Source organism: Elgaria multicarinata, chromosome 1 (genome assembly GCF_023053635.1).
Source record: "Elgaria multicarinata webbii isolate HBS135686 ecotype San Diego chromosome 1, rElgMul1.1.pri, whole genome shotgun sequence".
Classification (NCBI taxonomy): Eukaryota; Metazoa; Chordata; class Lepidosauria; order Squamata; family Anguidae; genus Elgaria; species Elgaria multicarinata.
The window spans coordinates 108,339,938-108,355,313 of NC_086171.1; the positions used below are offsets into that span (position 1 = coordinate 108,339,938).

At 43.1% G+C, this 15,376-nt stretch overlaps 1 protein-coding gene across 1 annotated transcript in view; it reads left to right on the plus strand.

Annotated features, from left to right (window-relative positions):
- Positions 1–15,376, plus strand: part of HMCN1 (hemicentin 1) — a 291,005-nt gene that overhangs the window by 203,937 nt on the left and 71,692 nt on the right. Inside the window, exons 59-67 of the mRNA XM_063134738.1 lie at positions 2,142–2,255; positions 2,406–2,608; positions 4,133–4,214; positions 4,483–4,614; positions 5,752–5,901; positions 6,345–6,504; positions 9,089–9,213; positions 13,409–13,592; positions 14,969–15,066. Of these exons, the coding sequence (XP_062990808.1) occupies positions 2,142–2,255; positions 2,406–2,608; positions 4,133–4,214; positions 4,483–4,614; positions 5,752–5,901; positions 6,345–6,504; positions 9,089–9,213; positions 13,409–13,592; positions 14,969–15,066 (1,248 nt within the window). The remainder of the gene's footprint in view (positions 1–2,141; positions 2,256–2,405; positions 2,609–4,132; positions 4,215–4,482; positions 4,615–5,751; positions 5,902–6,344; positions 6,505–9,088; positions 9,214–13,408; positions 13,593–14,968; positions 15,067–15,376) is intronic.

The window sequence follows — 15,376 nt, forward strand, 5'->3', positions numbered from 1 at the left end:
TTAGGAGTGCAAGTATCTAGATATCCATTGAACCAGGGTATATGAAGGATCTCTGTTCCCAGAATTCTTTTGGATCCCAGTTGCTTTTGTATTTGGGCCTCCCAAATTTAAAATAGATAGATGGCTCAGGTGGTTGTTCTTATACATTCCAAGGAGTAAGACAGTAAGATGAAAACAAAACAGAGTGAGAGAGCTATACTGAAGACAAGGTCGAAAAGGGTTTTAAGGGAAAAGGAAGGTACAGGGGGGGAAATAGGAACATTGCTTTGTATCATTCCTTTCTCTCCAGTGACGTCAAAAGACACAAAGAAGCTGACTATGTACACCGTTTCTTGTTTGTTACACCAAACAGAAAAGGCTAGGACAACATAGCCCAGAGAACTAAAGCATGCAAATTGGACTCCGACAGGCCAGGAAGCTGCTCATTGGCCCTTTAGAGAGGCCCACTTTGCAGTCTTGAGAGAAATAGTTCTCTAAGGACAATTATTACGTGCTATTTAATGAGAGAGTTCAGGCTGTCATATCTTGGTTTAAGAAGGCAAGAATTTAACAGTTCTTTTGTCCTTACCTGTAGCCACTTGGCTCCTCCCTTTGCTCAAGATGGCAAACAAACCAGGACATTTTTCAATTAATGATACCTTCCCATTTTGTTGAAACCGGAAAACTATGGTTAACAGCTATGGAATAAGCTCAGATTATTAAACCACTGTTTGAAGTTGGTTTATAATTCTGGCTTGTCCCAAAATTGTTAGCCATAGTATCCTGATTCGGACAAAATAGAAACTATAATTAATTGAAACCTTCCTGGTTTGTTTTCTGCCTCACACAAAGGGAAGGAGCAAAGGGTGTGTGTAGGGTGGGTGGGGCAAAAGGTCCATTCCTATTTTGGCTTACTAAGCCAAGATGGAATTGTCTAAATGTGGTCGATGAGCATGTCTACACTATGCCTATATCCCGGGGTAGTCCTTGAATCGTCCTTGTGCATCCACATGACACACAGCAGATTCTGGGGGCATCCTGGGACTAGCAAGGACTTAGTCTGGGATATTAGGAACCACGGAAAACTTAACTTGCGGGTCTAGGACCATCCCAAGGAGCGTGGGCCATGTGGCCGCTGCTACCGGGTTGTCCTCCCCTCCCCGCGAGTAGCGGGGACCGTAAAATGGGCACAGAGCTGCATGGTGGCAGTCTATGCCCGTGGGTGGGGTGGGGAGCGGGGTTGGGTGGGTTTTTTACCCTTACCTTGGCGCTGGAGAACAAGTGTGCTCTTCTTGTTGTTGTTTATAAAAAATGGCCACTGCTACATCCTTCTGGGACGTCGTACAGCTGTCTAGACCCCCAGGGAGGATCGCGGAAGCCGGTAAGTCCACAATCCTCCCCCTACATCCTTGTGGTGTAGACCTGCCCAATGTTTCCGAGACTGGAGATCAACAATAGCTTAAGAGAGTGAATGTGTTATGAGAGCAGCTAGATCTACTCTACAGCTTTATAGTGGTATTGAGGTCCACTGATAACTGTTGGGACACAATCCACACTCTATATGTACCACTTTCAAAGTCTTATATCCTGCTTTTTATTCCACATTTGTAATGATTTGACAAAAGGTGTAGATCTGGCCTAAGATGAGCGTACAACATGTGGGCAATGATGGCTCTATCATTCTACTGTATGTCTTTAAAAACAACAACAACAACTAATCTCCCTATCTCTAGCTTCAGTTCCATATGAAACCTGTTTCTAAAATTTTATGAACGCAATAATTATTTAATTATCTACAATGTTGTGGAGACCTGGTATTCTTTTGTCCCATATGTGAACACCACCTCACAGGTTCCTGGACCACTTAACAGCAGTCTCCTCCTTCTGGAGGGACTTACTCCCTGAGTAAGGTAAAGGGCAGGAACAGAGAATACAGCAAACAAACAAGGACAAGATTAAGTAACATTGTATGTGGCTGCATTCAGTATTGATTGTACAGAATAAACAGTACGGTATGGCTTGTACTTGCTCTTTGTGGCACTGTGTTGATTTTGCCATTTGGTGTTGTATTTGTTCTTATATATTTTTCCTGGGGGGAGGGATTTAAAACAATTTCAAAAATATCCCATTTGAACCATTTTGTCATCTTTGAATAATTTCAGGTGGTCGCACACTGCAGATTCCCAGGGCACGTCTGTCTGATGGTGGAGAATACGTTTGCATAGCCAGAAACAGTGCTGGGGAAAGCAGGAGAAGGAGTTTCCTGACTGTTTTTGGTATGTTCCTACATCTTTAAAATGAGAGAACTCCCCACCCCCACCCCATTGACAGTATTAACATTAAAAATCCATCAAAGGCAGCAATTCCTCCTTCTGGGAAAAGTTAAAGGATTTCTTCTTCTTCTTATGTTCACCCCCCCCCCCAAGTTCCTCCTAGCATTAAAGACCACAGTGGCACAGCTCTTGCCGTAGTAAACGTGAGAGTGGGCATGCCGGTGACGTTAGAGTGTGAATCCAATGCTGTTCCTCCTCCTGTCATCACCTGGTACAAAGACGGGCACATGATCACAGCGTCATCTAATGTCGAAATCTTAACAGACGGACAAATGCTTCATATCAAGGCTGTGGAGGTATACAAATGTGTTCTTTTTCTTTATTTACATTTACATTTGTAGGGATTTTTTTTACTCTAGGAGGGTCCTCAAAATGGCATACATCAAACAGAAAAAGGTAGGTATTAAAGCCACATCAAACAACCTTGAAATTGTAGCAAAGAGGAAAAATAGTAGGGATGTGCTCCGCTTCTAATTGGACCGGAGAAGCAGGAGCGGAGCGGGGGGCTTCGCCTGCCCTTAAGGCGGAGGCGAAGAGGATTGGGGGGTCGGCGGAGCGTGGCGGAGAGGATCGAGGTGAAGGCGGATCCTTCGCCTCGATCCGGAGCTCCGCTGGAAAGGTAAGTGGGGTTTATCGGGCCCTGCCGCTGCCGCTGTCGCCCATGTGGCGACAGCGGCAGGGCCCGGTAACCCCCCCGCCCTCCTCTGCCTTACCTGCCTCCGTCCGTGGTCCATCGCTGTCTTCAATTGAACCCGCGGTTCCACCAGGAAGTCTGGGCCGCTTGCGGCCCAGACTTCCTGGTGGAACCGCGGGCTCAATTGAAGACGGCGACGGACCGCGGACGGAGGCAGGTAAGGTCCCCCTCTCCCTTGGTCCCTTACCGGGCTCTGCCGCCGTCGCCGCATGGGCGGCGATGGCGGCAGGGCCTGGTAACCCCCCCTATGGGGGGGGGAACGGAGCTTCAATCCGGATCCGGAGCTCTGAGCGAAGCGGAGTGGGCACAGGCAGAGTGGGGGCGGGGCGGAGCGGCCCGATCCGAAAATGGCGGATCTGAAAGTGAAGCAGAGTGGGGGGTCCGTGCACACCCCTAAAAAATAGGAAATGATTATAAACAATATTTTTAATTGCATTTAGATCCCACCTTTTTTTCCTCCAGAGAACCCAAGGTTCTTCCTCCTCCTATCTATTTTAGCCTCACAGTAACAATCCTGTGAGGTAGGTTGGGTTGAGAGTCTGTGACTGGCCCAAAGTCACCCAGTGGATTTCCATGGCTGAGTGGGGACTAGAACCTGGATCTCCTGACTCCTAGTCCAACACTTTAGCCACCACACCACAATGTAACCATCCAGCCTGAAAGCCCTTTATGTCATACAAAGTTATAATCAGCCTTGAATGGATCCCTTGTATGCTATTTTTCTAACTGGCATATAACCGAAGGTAAGCCTGTTTCGTACAACCACTCCTGGGGCTCATTACACTCTCTGCAGCTTTTGCTCCACCTTCCCACTTGTACTGAATGCTTGTTTGACAGAGTGGATCTTTGAATCAACTGCCATGACTCCTGATCACTGGCCGACCTGGTTCCCGTAAATGGGCTGCTTACACATTGAAGGATAAAAGCATGGGTTGGGAAAGAAGACCTCTCCATGCCTTAGTGGATGCTCAGTCCAACGTTTGTTGGGCTTTGTGTTGAGCCTTGTGTCACAATGGAGGTCTTGGTTAAGTACAGCATCCTCTTAGCAATGATACTTTTTAAATCTGAAAAAGCTATTATTGGGGAAAGTGGCACTTTCATACCATTCTTCTTCTTACATTCTCAGGTATCTGATACAGGCCACTATGTATGTAAAGCCATAAATATTGCAGGACGAGATGACAAAAATTTCCATCTTAATATTCATGGTAAGCTTATGCTGGGTGAACTTCCACTGATGTAACCAACAAACTGACCCTTGTTAGGTTTAGTTAATCAATTTGCAGGAATGCTCCTTAATTGCCCTTGTTGCGTCCCATGAATGTATAACAACAACAACAACAACAACAACAACAACAACAAAGTCATGGGCTTGAGGAAGGGAGGGGGCACAGAGTTGGATTCCCATCCAAAGTATCTCAGCCTTCAGGATCAACCATCACCTTTTAGGTAATTTTGTACTGCTCTCATTCACAGTACCACCCAGCATTGAAGGCCCTGAGCAAGAGTGGATCAATGAAACCATCAGTAACCCTGTAACCTTTACATGTGACGCTACTGGAATTCCTCCACCAGCAATAACATGGCTTAAGAATGGGAAGCCACTCGGTAACACATTACACATTGCGGCTTGGATTGTATATGATGTTTGTTTGCTTAGACATCGTTATTTTAATTTATATCCCACTTTTCTACATATAGTACATATAGTACCCAAGGCAGTTACATATAGCATCTGCTGCAGCTTAAATATTCAAAATGGCTGCCAGCACAAACTGCAACCCACCGTGGCATAAATAACCTCAGTGGGCTGTGGTGATTGTGCAAACCAGCCCATTGTCTTCAGTGGATTGCTGCAACTTTCTGAGGCCAGATGTTGGCTGACATGTAGCTGGCCTTGCCTGCCCCTGGAGGAATGGGCTATTTTTTTAAAGCACACTTGCCTGATTCTGCATCTGTTGACTTCTGCAAGATTGGAGAGATGGAGGACTCTTGGGGACTCGTGAATCCAAGGGTGAATGTGAAGGGCATGGGAGAAGGAACTGGACATTCCTCCCTGAGGAGCCTGCACCCTCAATGGTCTAGCATATGCTCTGCATGGAGGTGGTCCCAGTTTTGATCCCCAGCATCTCCAGATAGGGCTAGGAAAGAATCCTGCCTGAAACCCTGGAGAGCTGCTCCCTGCCAGTGGTTATAATACTGGGCTAGGTGGACCAATGGTCTGACTCAGTATAAAGTATGCTTATATGCTTTAAGGTAGATTCCTGCAATGAGCAGGGGGTTGGACTCAATGGCCTTGTAGGCCCCTTCCAACAATACTATTCTATGATTCTAAGGCAGCTTCCTATGTAGCTATGTACTTTACCCTCCTCTGAGGCCACAGCTAGACCTAAGATTTATCCTGGGATCATCCAGGGTTCGCCCCTGCCTGAGCACTGGATCCCCTGTGTGTCACCTAGATGAACAGGTTTGACCCCTGGACGATCCAGGGATAAACCTTAGGTCTAGCTATGGCCTGAGTCTTCCTCAGGGTAAGCAGTCCCAGGGTATTGGGATCAGGTATCATGTCAGAACCAAACAGACCTTACAGGCCTTATTTCCCTTCCTCTAATAGAAGGGATTGGTTGTTGATTTTAAGCAATGGTTTACAGATTTGAGATGAAAATAAACCAGTTTGTACCAAGTTGAAACTTCTGCATATTTTCAACCTGCTGATTTCTTCTCTCCCCCTACCCCTGCATTTAGAAAACTCTGCCTCCCTTGAAATGCGTATTTTGTCAGGAGGAAGCAAGCTTCAAATCACCAGATCTCAGTATTCAGATAACGGGAACTATTCCTGCATTGCCTCAAATGTAGAAGGCAAAACTCAGAAATTGTATCTCCTTTCTGTTCAAGGTATGTACGTGTGTGTGTGTGTGTGTGTGTGTGTATGTGCGTGTGTATGTATGTGCGTGTACACCCATGCCTTCCCTATTTTTTTTAACTAAGGTGAAATTGGTATCAGTGCTGTGCAATAACTTAATTTTGTCCATAAGCTCCAAAACACTTTACAGATAAAATCCTAACTAAAATGCAGCAGACATGCTTAGCACAGCACTGTGAGAATGGGAATTCTGTGTGTAACTCTGTATCCTCATCCAATCCTTTCTAATTCTCCTGAGTGTGTTTCTATGAGCTTGATTAATTTACAGCCAGGTAAGAGTGAAGGGCTGACACAGAAGCACTCATCAACCTCCTATTCCCAATAATGGGCCAGGTGTTGCTGGGAGTTTGTGCTCTTCTTCCTTTCCCCACCTTATTGAGATATTGCTAAAACACTTTTTTTCACACTCCCAAAGTACCTCCAGATATTCCTGGATCTGAAATGCCAAGTGAAGTCAGCGTCATCCTTGGGGGAAACATCCAGCTTTCCTGTAAAGCCAATGGAATCCCCGCACCAGTCATCCAGTGGCTGAAAGATGGAAAACCAATCAGTGGTGATGAATCTCAGCGGATAAGGTGAAGTGTTGACTTTTCTCATTCTGAAGCAATCCAGAGTCCAAGCAAGAAGTAAAACGAAGGGGGAGGAAAGTTGAGGAAACTCAAAGGGAAAGAAAGGTGGGAGAAAGCCAGGAAAGGGAGAACAGCTTGCAAAACTAGTCAGAAAAACCCAACCAGAACTTTGTAATTTATTTATTTATTTATTACATTTTTATACCGCCCAATAGCCGAAGCTCTCTGGGCGGTTCACAAAAATTAAAACCATAATAAAACAACCAACAGGTTAAAAGCACAAATGCAAAATACAGTATAAAAATGCAGAATACAGTATAAAATACAAAATACAGTATAAAAGATTTTATGAGCCTTCGGTATATGCTGTTCATAGACAATTTTGCGTTTGAATGAAGAAATCAAATCAAAATCAAAGTCTCTTGATCACTCTAATGTGCTATATAAATTCTATTTGTTGTTGTTGATGATGATGATGATGCACAAAGATGGAACATACAGGCAGGGAAATTGCACCTTTCTAGAATCTACTGCCCTACGTGACTGCCTCATGTCATGTCATGGTAAGGTCAGCACAGACTGGAACTCAGCTTGTATGAGTTGATTTACAGGACCAATTCAGTTGTATCGTAAATGTGGATTGCCCAGATCCATGGAGTATTTAACATAAACCCAACCAATTATGTAATTTTCTTTCTTTCTTGCTGCCTATATCCAGTTCACAATTCAGTCTGTATTTCAGCCCTCTGAAAAGCTTAAATGCATATTGAGCCATGGCTTGCTGAACCCTATGTTGATCCACTCAACTGATGTTCACGACATGCTAGATGGTCCTGTGCAACGGCTCTAACTACCTAATACGTACCTCCCTACCCTATCTCTTCCAGTGAGATTTTCTTTAACTAACCATGCTTGTAATTACAGCAATAAACATTCAAATGACTTTAGAAATACTGTTGTTTGGATCAGCTTCTGAGTATGTAGGATCTGAGCTCGTACAAAAACCTTTCCGAGCGTGAATAGAACAATGGGTCATTCTTAGATATAGAGAATTTCCCCCTGTTTACTCCAGATTCTATTCTAAGTTATTCTAACTTTAAACACATGTGAGAAATTGACCCTCTGGCGAGGTATGTACCATAGTGTGTTAAAGCAACTGCACTGGCTACTTATTATCTACCAAGCCAAGTACAAGGTCTTGCTATTAGCATATAAAGCCCTGAACTGCTTGGGAGTAGGTTACCTGCAGTTCGCCTTCCCCAATACAGACCTGTGCGATTATTCAGTTAATCAGAGAAGGTCTTGCTGGTGGTACCACAACCTGCAGCCTGCCATCTCTCAGCAATCAGAAAGCAGGCTGTCTCAGTGGTGGCTCCCAATTATGGACTGATTCAGGAGGTGGCGACTGTGTCATGCTTTAGACACTAATGAACAACCCATTTCTTTACCCAGGCCTTCCCTGAGTGAATGTGCTGCCCTGCCTACTTGTTTGTAATAACATTGTTGTTTTAATGTTTTTAATGGATTTTAATTGTGCTTTTATTAATGTTTTATGTATTTTAATTGTATTTTAATGTATAATGCATTTTGTGAACTGCTTAGAGATATTTTTAAATATGATCAGTGGTATATAAATTTATTTCATCATCATCATCATCAGATACTGAGTTGCAAACCAAGAAGGTCCCCATTTCTAATATTGCCACTGCTATAAACTCAGTTGGCAAAACACTCTCTGTTTCAGCCTCTATCTTATTATTATTATTATTATTATTATTTATTTATATAGCACCATCAATGTACATGGTGCTGTACAGATAACACAGTAACATCTATAACATAATGATAGTGAGACAGGCTTAAACTACAGTGGCAGTGTAACGATTGCTAAGATATATGTAGATTGTGCAGCTAGAGTGCTATACAATAGTTAGGTATCATTCCTTCCATTTCCAGTATTTAGAGGTGAGTGCCATTTACCATTTATTATTATGGCAACCCTGAATGGGTTTTAGCCAGTTACAAGTCATATATAAAATCAAATACAACAAGTGCCAGTGCTTGTGGAGACATAATGGCTCCTTCCACACACAAGAAAGTTATTGATAGGGTCAAGGAAATTCCAGGGTTTGCAGAAATATAGGGAAAACCCTAACGGTTGTGGGAATCTGAAAAACAGCCCAATAAGGACTGAGTATGCTCAATGACCACAGAATACTGACTGACTGTTGTGTGGGGTGGAAGTGTGGGGTGGGGGCATGGGGATGGAGAACTGGGTGGGAGAGTGAATGGAATGAAGTATCCAGAAAGCTGACTCTTTGGAAAGCTGACTCCACATTGCAACATTATTTATTATATTGTATTTAATGTTGTTCCCCACCTTGGTCCAAAGCAAGAGGTGGGTAATAAATAAATATATTATTATCGTCATCATCATCTTTAGTTACAAGTCCCACTTGTTGATGGTGTTTTTGTTATACTGTATTAATCCTGAAGCCTAAGGTCATGGTTAAGTTTGGTATCAAGGTTAACTCCTCAGGATGTACTTCTAAAAACACACACCAAACAATTCTGTGATTTCTTCCTCTAGCCTGGCTCCAGATGGCAGCTCGCTCAACATTTCTGGAGCCCTTACGAGTGACGTAGGAAAATATACTTGCGTTGCTACCAACTCTGCAGGGGAAGAAGACCGAATTTTCAATGTGAATGTCTATGGTGAGTTTTGTTTTCAACATGGCATTTCTCTTATAAGATCTCCTCTACTTCGTAAGGGAAGAAGATATTAAGGTCTTATACAGACCTAACCGCTGCTTATGATAGTTAGCTGAATAGGAGTGGGGGCATTTATCCTTTTGTAGGGTGGCTAATGTCTGGGGTTCATGAGACCCTGAAGAACTTTGTGTGGCACATATTTGATAAGATCATTAAAAATCCTGTCTCCCATACTTGTTCTTAAAAATACTAATTTGGATCCCTTATGATTGGGAACATAAATTTGAATAATGACAGTTCAGTAAGAAATCAGAATCATATTTTAAACCCGCTTTTGAAAACCCCTACAATTTCTATTTTGATTGCTCAGTCACATTTTTTCTGATTATGCAAGAATGAAAATATTCTACAAATAAAAACACTGTAGAAGTAAGTGTATCCCTTTCTAAGAGCTGTTGTTTGTCATGTGACAGATTCACAGACACATTAACTCCCATGTAACTAAAGTATGAAAATCAGCTGAAGCAAGAGCTGAGCTAAATCTGTGTCAAATTCAGTTTTCTATATTAAAAGTGTCTCTTTCAGAAGTGAAAACTTTTAGACAAAAACATAGGCAGCCCATATGAAAATTCTGTTTCAGGCCTGTTTTGATGGGAACAGCTACATGCTGGGAGATGCTATGCAGTCTTCGCTGAAGAACATAAGAAGGGCCCTGCTGGATCAGACCAAGGGTCCATCTAGTCCAGGACTCTGTTCACACAGTGGCCAACCAGACGTCGGCCAGGGACCCACAAAGCAGGACGTGGTGCAACAGCACCCTCCCACCCATGTTCCCCAGCAACTGGTGCACACAGGCTTACTGTCTTGAATACTGGAGACAGCTCACAACCATCAGAGCTAGTAGCCATTGATAGCCTTTGCCTCCGGGAATTTATCCAACCCCCTTTTAAAGCCATCCAAATTGGTGGCCATCACGACATCTTGTGGTAGTGAGTTCCATAATTTAACTATGAGCTGTGTGAAGAAGTACTTCCTTTTATTTGTCCTGGATCTCCCACCAATTAGCTTCATGGGATGACCCCGGGTTCTAGTATTTTGAGAGAGGGAGAAAAATGTCTCCCTATCCACCTTCTCCACACCATGCACAATTTTGTACATCTATATCATGTCTCCCCTTAGCCTCCTTTTTTCCAAGCTAAACAATCACAGTTGTTGTACGCTTCCCTCATTGGGGAGATGCTCCTGCCCCTTGAACATTTTGGTTGCCTTTTTCTGCACTGTTCTGGCCCCAAGCAAGACTTAAGACGAAAAAACTAGAGGTGCCCTGTAGGGTCAGCCGCACAGCTATGCAGTCCCAGTGAGCCCTAAACAGTTTGGAGGGCTGGTGGAGTTTTTTTTGTTTTTGTTTTGGCATATCAATGTAACAATTACTTAAAGTTTTCAATCTTCCAGAGATTAGTGTATACTGAAAAAAAACAATAATATTCATTCTTTGCAACAACAAAGGTTTGTTCCAAAAGTTTAGTTCAGCCATAGTTTAAACCTTACAGCATATGATATATTTTCTGATTTGGGCCTTGATACGTTGTCAACTACCACTACAGAATATTCTATCTGAAGTCAAAGTGACTGATTTTATCTTTCCAGTCCAAGCACTGCAGTACCCTGAAATTTCATTAAGATTAATAATATTAATAATCTATGGTATGACTGAGGTAAATGTTCTCCAGCAAATGTTTTGGCTCAAAAAGAGGTTTTCAGGGAGGGGTATATGTGAAAAGTTTCCTAAAAGACTCCACAAAGCTTATCTTTCTTGCACAAGTTCTCAGTCTTTAAAACGTAGCTCTTTTTCTAGTACCGCTGACATCACCCCACAGCCAATCATATTTAACGATGTGATAAGGGCAAACAAAGGCAGGGGTGGAACTTCCTGAGTAGGCATTGATGGAGTGTCCATTGCAGAACATTTAGCACAGCTGCCAAAGCAATTTACTTTGGCCCCTGGTGACCCTACCAAAGATGTTTTCAAGTTGTGAGAAAACAGTGCAGGACATTTAAGAATTTTGTATTTTATCTCTCTCTTTGGATCGTGCATATAACATATAAGTTATATAGAGTCAGAATCGGACTCAAAGAGTACTTATCAATGGAACCTTCTCAAACTGGGGAGAGGCAACGAGTGGGGTGCCGCAGGGCTCAGTCCTGGGTCCAGTGCTCTTCAACATTTTTATTAATGATTTGGACGAGGAGGTGCAGGGAACGCTGATCAAATTTGCAGATGACACAAAATTGGGTGGGATAGCTAATACCCTGGAAGACAGAAACAAACTTCAAAGTGATCTTGATAGGCTGGAGTGCTGGGCTGAAAACAACAGAATGAAATTTAATAGGGATAAATGCCAAGTTCTACATTTAGGGAATAGAAACCAAATGCACAGTTACAAGATGGGGGACACTTGGCTCAGCAATACTACAAACGAGAAAGATCTTGGAATTGTTGTAGATCACAAGCTGAATATGAGCCAACAGTGCGATATGGCTGCAAGAAAGGCAAATGCTATTTTGGGCTGCATTAATAGAAGTATAGCTTCCAAATCACGTGAGGTACTGGTTCCTCTCTATTCGGCCCTGGTTAGGCCTCATCTAGAGTATTGCGTCCAGTTCTGGGCTCCACAATTCAAGAAGGACGCAGACAAGCTGGAGCGTGTTCAGAAGAGGGCAACTAGGATGATCAGAGGTCTAGAAACAAAGCCCTATGAAGAGAGACTGAAAGAACTGGGCATGTTTAGCCTGGAGAAGAGAAGATTGAGGGGAGACATGATAGCACTCTTCAAATACTTAAAAGGTTGTCACACAGAGGAGGGCCAGGATCTCTTCTCGATCCTCCCAGAGTGCAGGACACGGAATAACGGGCTCAAGTTAAAGGAAGCCAGATGCCGGCTGGACATCAGGAAAAACTTCCTGACTGTTAGAGCAGTGCGACAATGGAATCAGCTACCTAGGGAGGTTGTGGGCTCTCCCACACTAGAGGCCTTCAAGAGGCAGCTGGACAACCATCTGTCAGGGATGCTTTAGGGTGGATTCCTGCATTGAGCAGGGGGTTGGACTCGATGGCCTTATAGGCCCCTTCCAACTCTGCTATTCTATGATTCTATGATTCTATGAAACGTACTCATTTTTATATAATACTGTGCCTGAGCACAAGAGCTAGATAACTGTGACACCATTACTGCTAGGTAGTGCCTTTTCATTACAGAATCTTGCAAATTCTGGACCACAGTGTAGAGAACAGAGTAGCCTCTGACTACATTCCTGTCTTTACAATCCATCCTTCTCCCAGCCTCAACTTCCCTTCTCTTGGTACCTAGTGTCTGTACCAAGAATGGACTTGCTAAGAGTTCACTGACATAGAGTTTGGAGAGAGGGCTTCCAGAAATGCGGAACTCAGTTGGACAATATGGCACCACATAATGGCAGGATACAGCTGATAAATGCGAAGACACAATAGTTATCATTTGTGTCCCTTTTGATAGATTGAACAGGAACTGCTTTCTGGCCACAGGCACAATTCTAAGATAGATTTATATAGAAATTCAACATGATCTGGCAAAAGGAATAGTATCAGGGGGTTGCCGATTGCAACATTTGGATATTATTTAGTTTGGAACACGATGGGGAATGTTGCCTTGGATTGGAAAAGCGGTATTGCTGCCATCTTGGGGTTCAGCACAAGGTGAGCTACTTCATCAGGAATAATTTCAAATATCCACTGTTTAATATATGAGCCTGTCTAACAACTTTGTTCCTCTTCCGAGGCCCTGCTTCAGGTCTACCCAGAATATGGGGTGGGTACCAAAGTTAGGGCCCTTTCAAATGTGATACCCAAGACCTGAATCAGCCTCCCAAAGAGCATCCAATTGACTTCATCATTGCTCACTTACAGATGGGCAACAGGCATTATTATTCCAGCACACACTTTTGCAGAATACCATCTTTAAATTGGCTTTTATGCTGCTACTTCTCTTTTGTGTGTGTTTTAATCCTTATTAGACTGCTGTGGTTTTGCTGATACTTTGTTGTTGTTCTTATCGTTCTTTGTTACTTTAATTTTGAGTATAAGCTACTTTGAATATTTCTTAGGAAGTTGGGTTATAAACACGGAAAGTAACTTCCCCCTCCCTTTGGTTACAACGTTTAGTCCCGCCAACTATAACAAACAATAAGGATGAACCTGAAGCCCTAACAGTCTTACTGGACACTTCGATAAACATTGAATGCCAAGCTGTGGGCACTCCACCGCCGCAGATAAATTGGCTGAAGAATGGGCTCCCCATTTCTATCTCCTCACACCTCAGGTTGCTGTCAGCTGGACAGGTTCTCAGGTAAGGTTTTAGTGATTTAGATTCAACACAGTTTCAGTTCAACTTGAACAGAGATCTCTACCCATTTTGTGTAACCAGATCCCAAGAGGTAGGATTCGTTGCCTGAGGTGGGTGGAGTTACAATATTGGGTGGACACATTAATACTCAACAGTGATATCACATGCATGGTAATTTTGCTGTCTTCTGGAGGTCGTGCGTCATTCTTTCCTACCATTAAGGCTAGTAGTTCTCCATTTTCTTATGAAGAGAACAATGGAATTTTGACTTTATTTGGGACCCATCTGCATCCAGTTTCTATCCTTATCAATTTTTACTCCTCGTGTTCTCCAACATGTAGGCTTAGAAGGGAATTGAAAATCAATAAAATGAGCGTTTGTGTGCATCTGTGTGCTACACTTACATCATACACATCCTCCAGGGATCTCTCCCAATCTCCCATACAGGTACTGACCAGTTCTAGCCTTATTTGTTTCAGTGATAGAAATACATGTGGTGCCTTCAGGTCAGCCTCCAGATAGTCTGCAGCTCCAGATAGTCTGCAGAGAAGCCCTACAAAACCCCCAGGGCAGGGGGCAAGGATAAGGCTTAGTGCTTATCTGTCTCTCCAGAATATCTCACTCAATCTATCCAATTTTCCTCTAGACTTCTTTCTAATAGATTTTATAGTACAGGCTGTCTTCTTTTTCAAGGCAAAGAGGTTGAAGGTTGTTGTCTTCAAGGTGGCCCATCATAGCCACATTGCCTATCCCAACTGAGTGGTCTTATATTATTCATTGAATACTTAGTTTGATAAACCTCTAAAGCAGCCTTCCCCAACCTGGTGCCCTCCAGATGTGTTGGATTGCAACTCCCATAATTCCCAGCCAGCTTGGTCATCCTGGCTGGGAATTATGGGAACTGTAGTCGAACACATCTGGAAGGCACCAGGCTGGGGAAGGCTGCTCTAAAGGGGAGCGGTTTCCCTGTAAAAGGGAGGGTTGATGAGCAACTGCTGAAAATGTCTGTGTTCCTTGAAAGGGCACCTGAATATTATTGTTAAAGGAACATGTTCGACCAAGTTTCGAAACTGCTTTGGGTTATAGGTGGAATGCCCAATTCATGTAGGTTAGAGACAATATTTATATTTATATATTTATTTTTAAAACAGGTGCTGCCGTTCAGTATGAATATTTCTAGGGTAGTTTACAACATTAAATAGGTCTAGGCCCTGATGAGATCTTCTCACAAATAGAAGCAACACGTTCATGAGGTCCCTACAAGCTAAAGTAAAGCATTATTGTGTTCTCTATAAACTGGAGAGTGCTGTGTACTGGGCAGAATAGTGTGTTCCACATTGTTACCTTTGGCAAAATACCTGCGGTTGTGTCCCTTCCAGAATTGTAAGAGCACAGGTAGCTGATGTTGGCATGTACACCTGTGTAGCCTCCAACAGAGCTGGTGTGGACAACAAGCATCATAGCCTTCAGGTGTATGGTAAGCCTTTCTATGTATTCCCTCTCTATGTATTGTAAAGCTTTTCTATGAGCCTGTTCGGACCACACGCTAAGCCATGGTTAGGCCAAGAACCCCTTTGCAGCAAATGGTTAGTGAGGGTTTTAAACCATAGCTATGTAACCACCATTGTTAGGAATGGTTCACATGACGCGATAAGTTATGTTCACATGACATGAGAAGCCATAATGTTTAGCTCAAAATGCTCAACCACCATGGCTTAGCATGTCTTCTGAAAAGGGTCTATGTATAAGCCTCTCTATGTATTGTAAAGTGAAATTGTAACATTTTT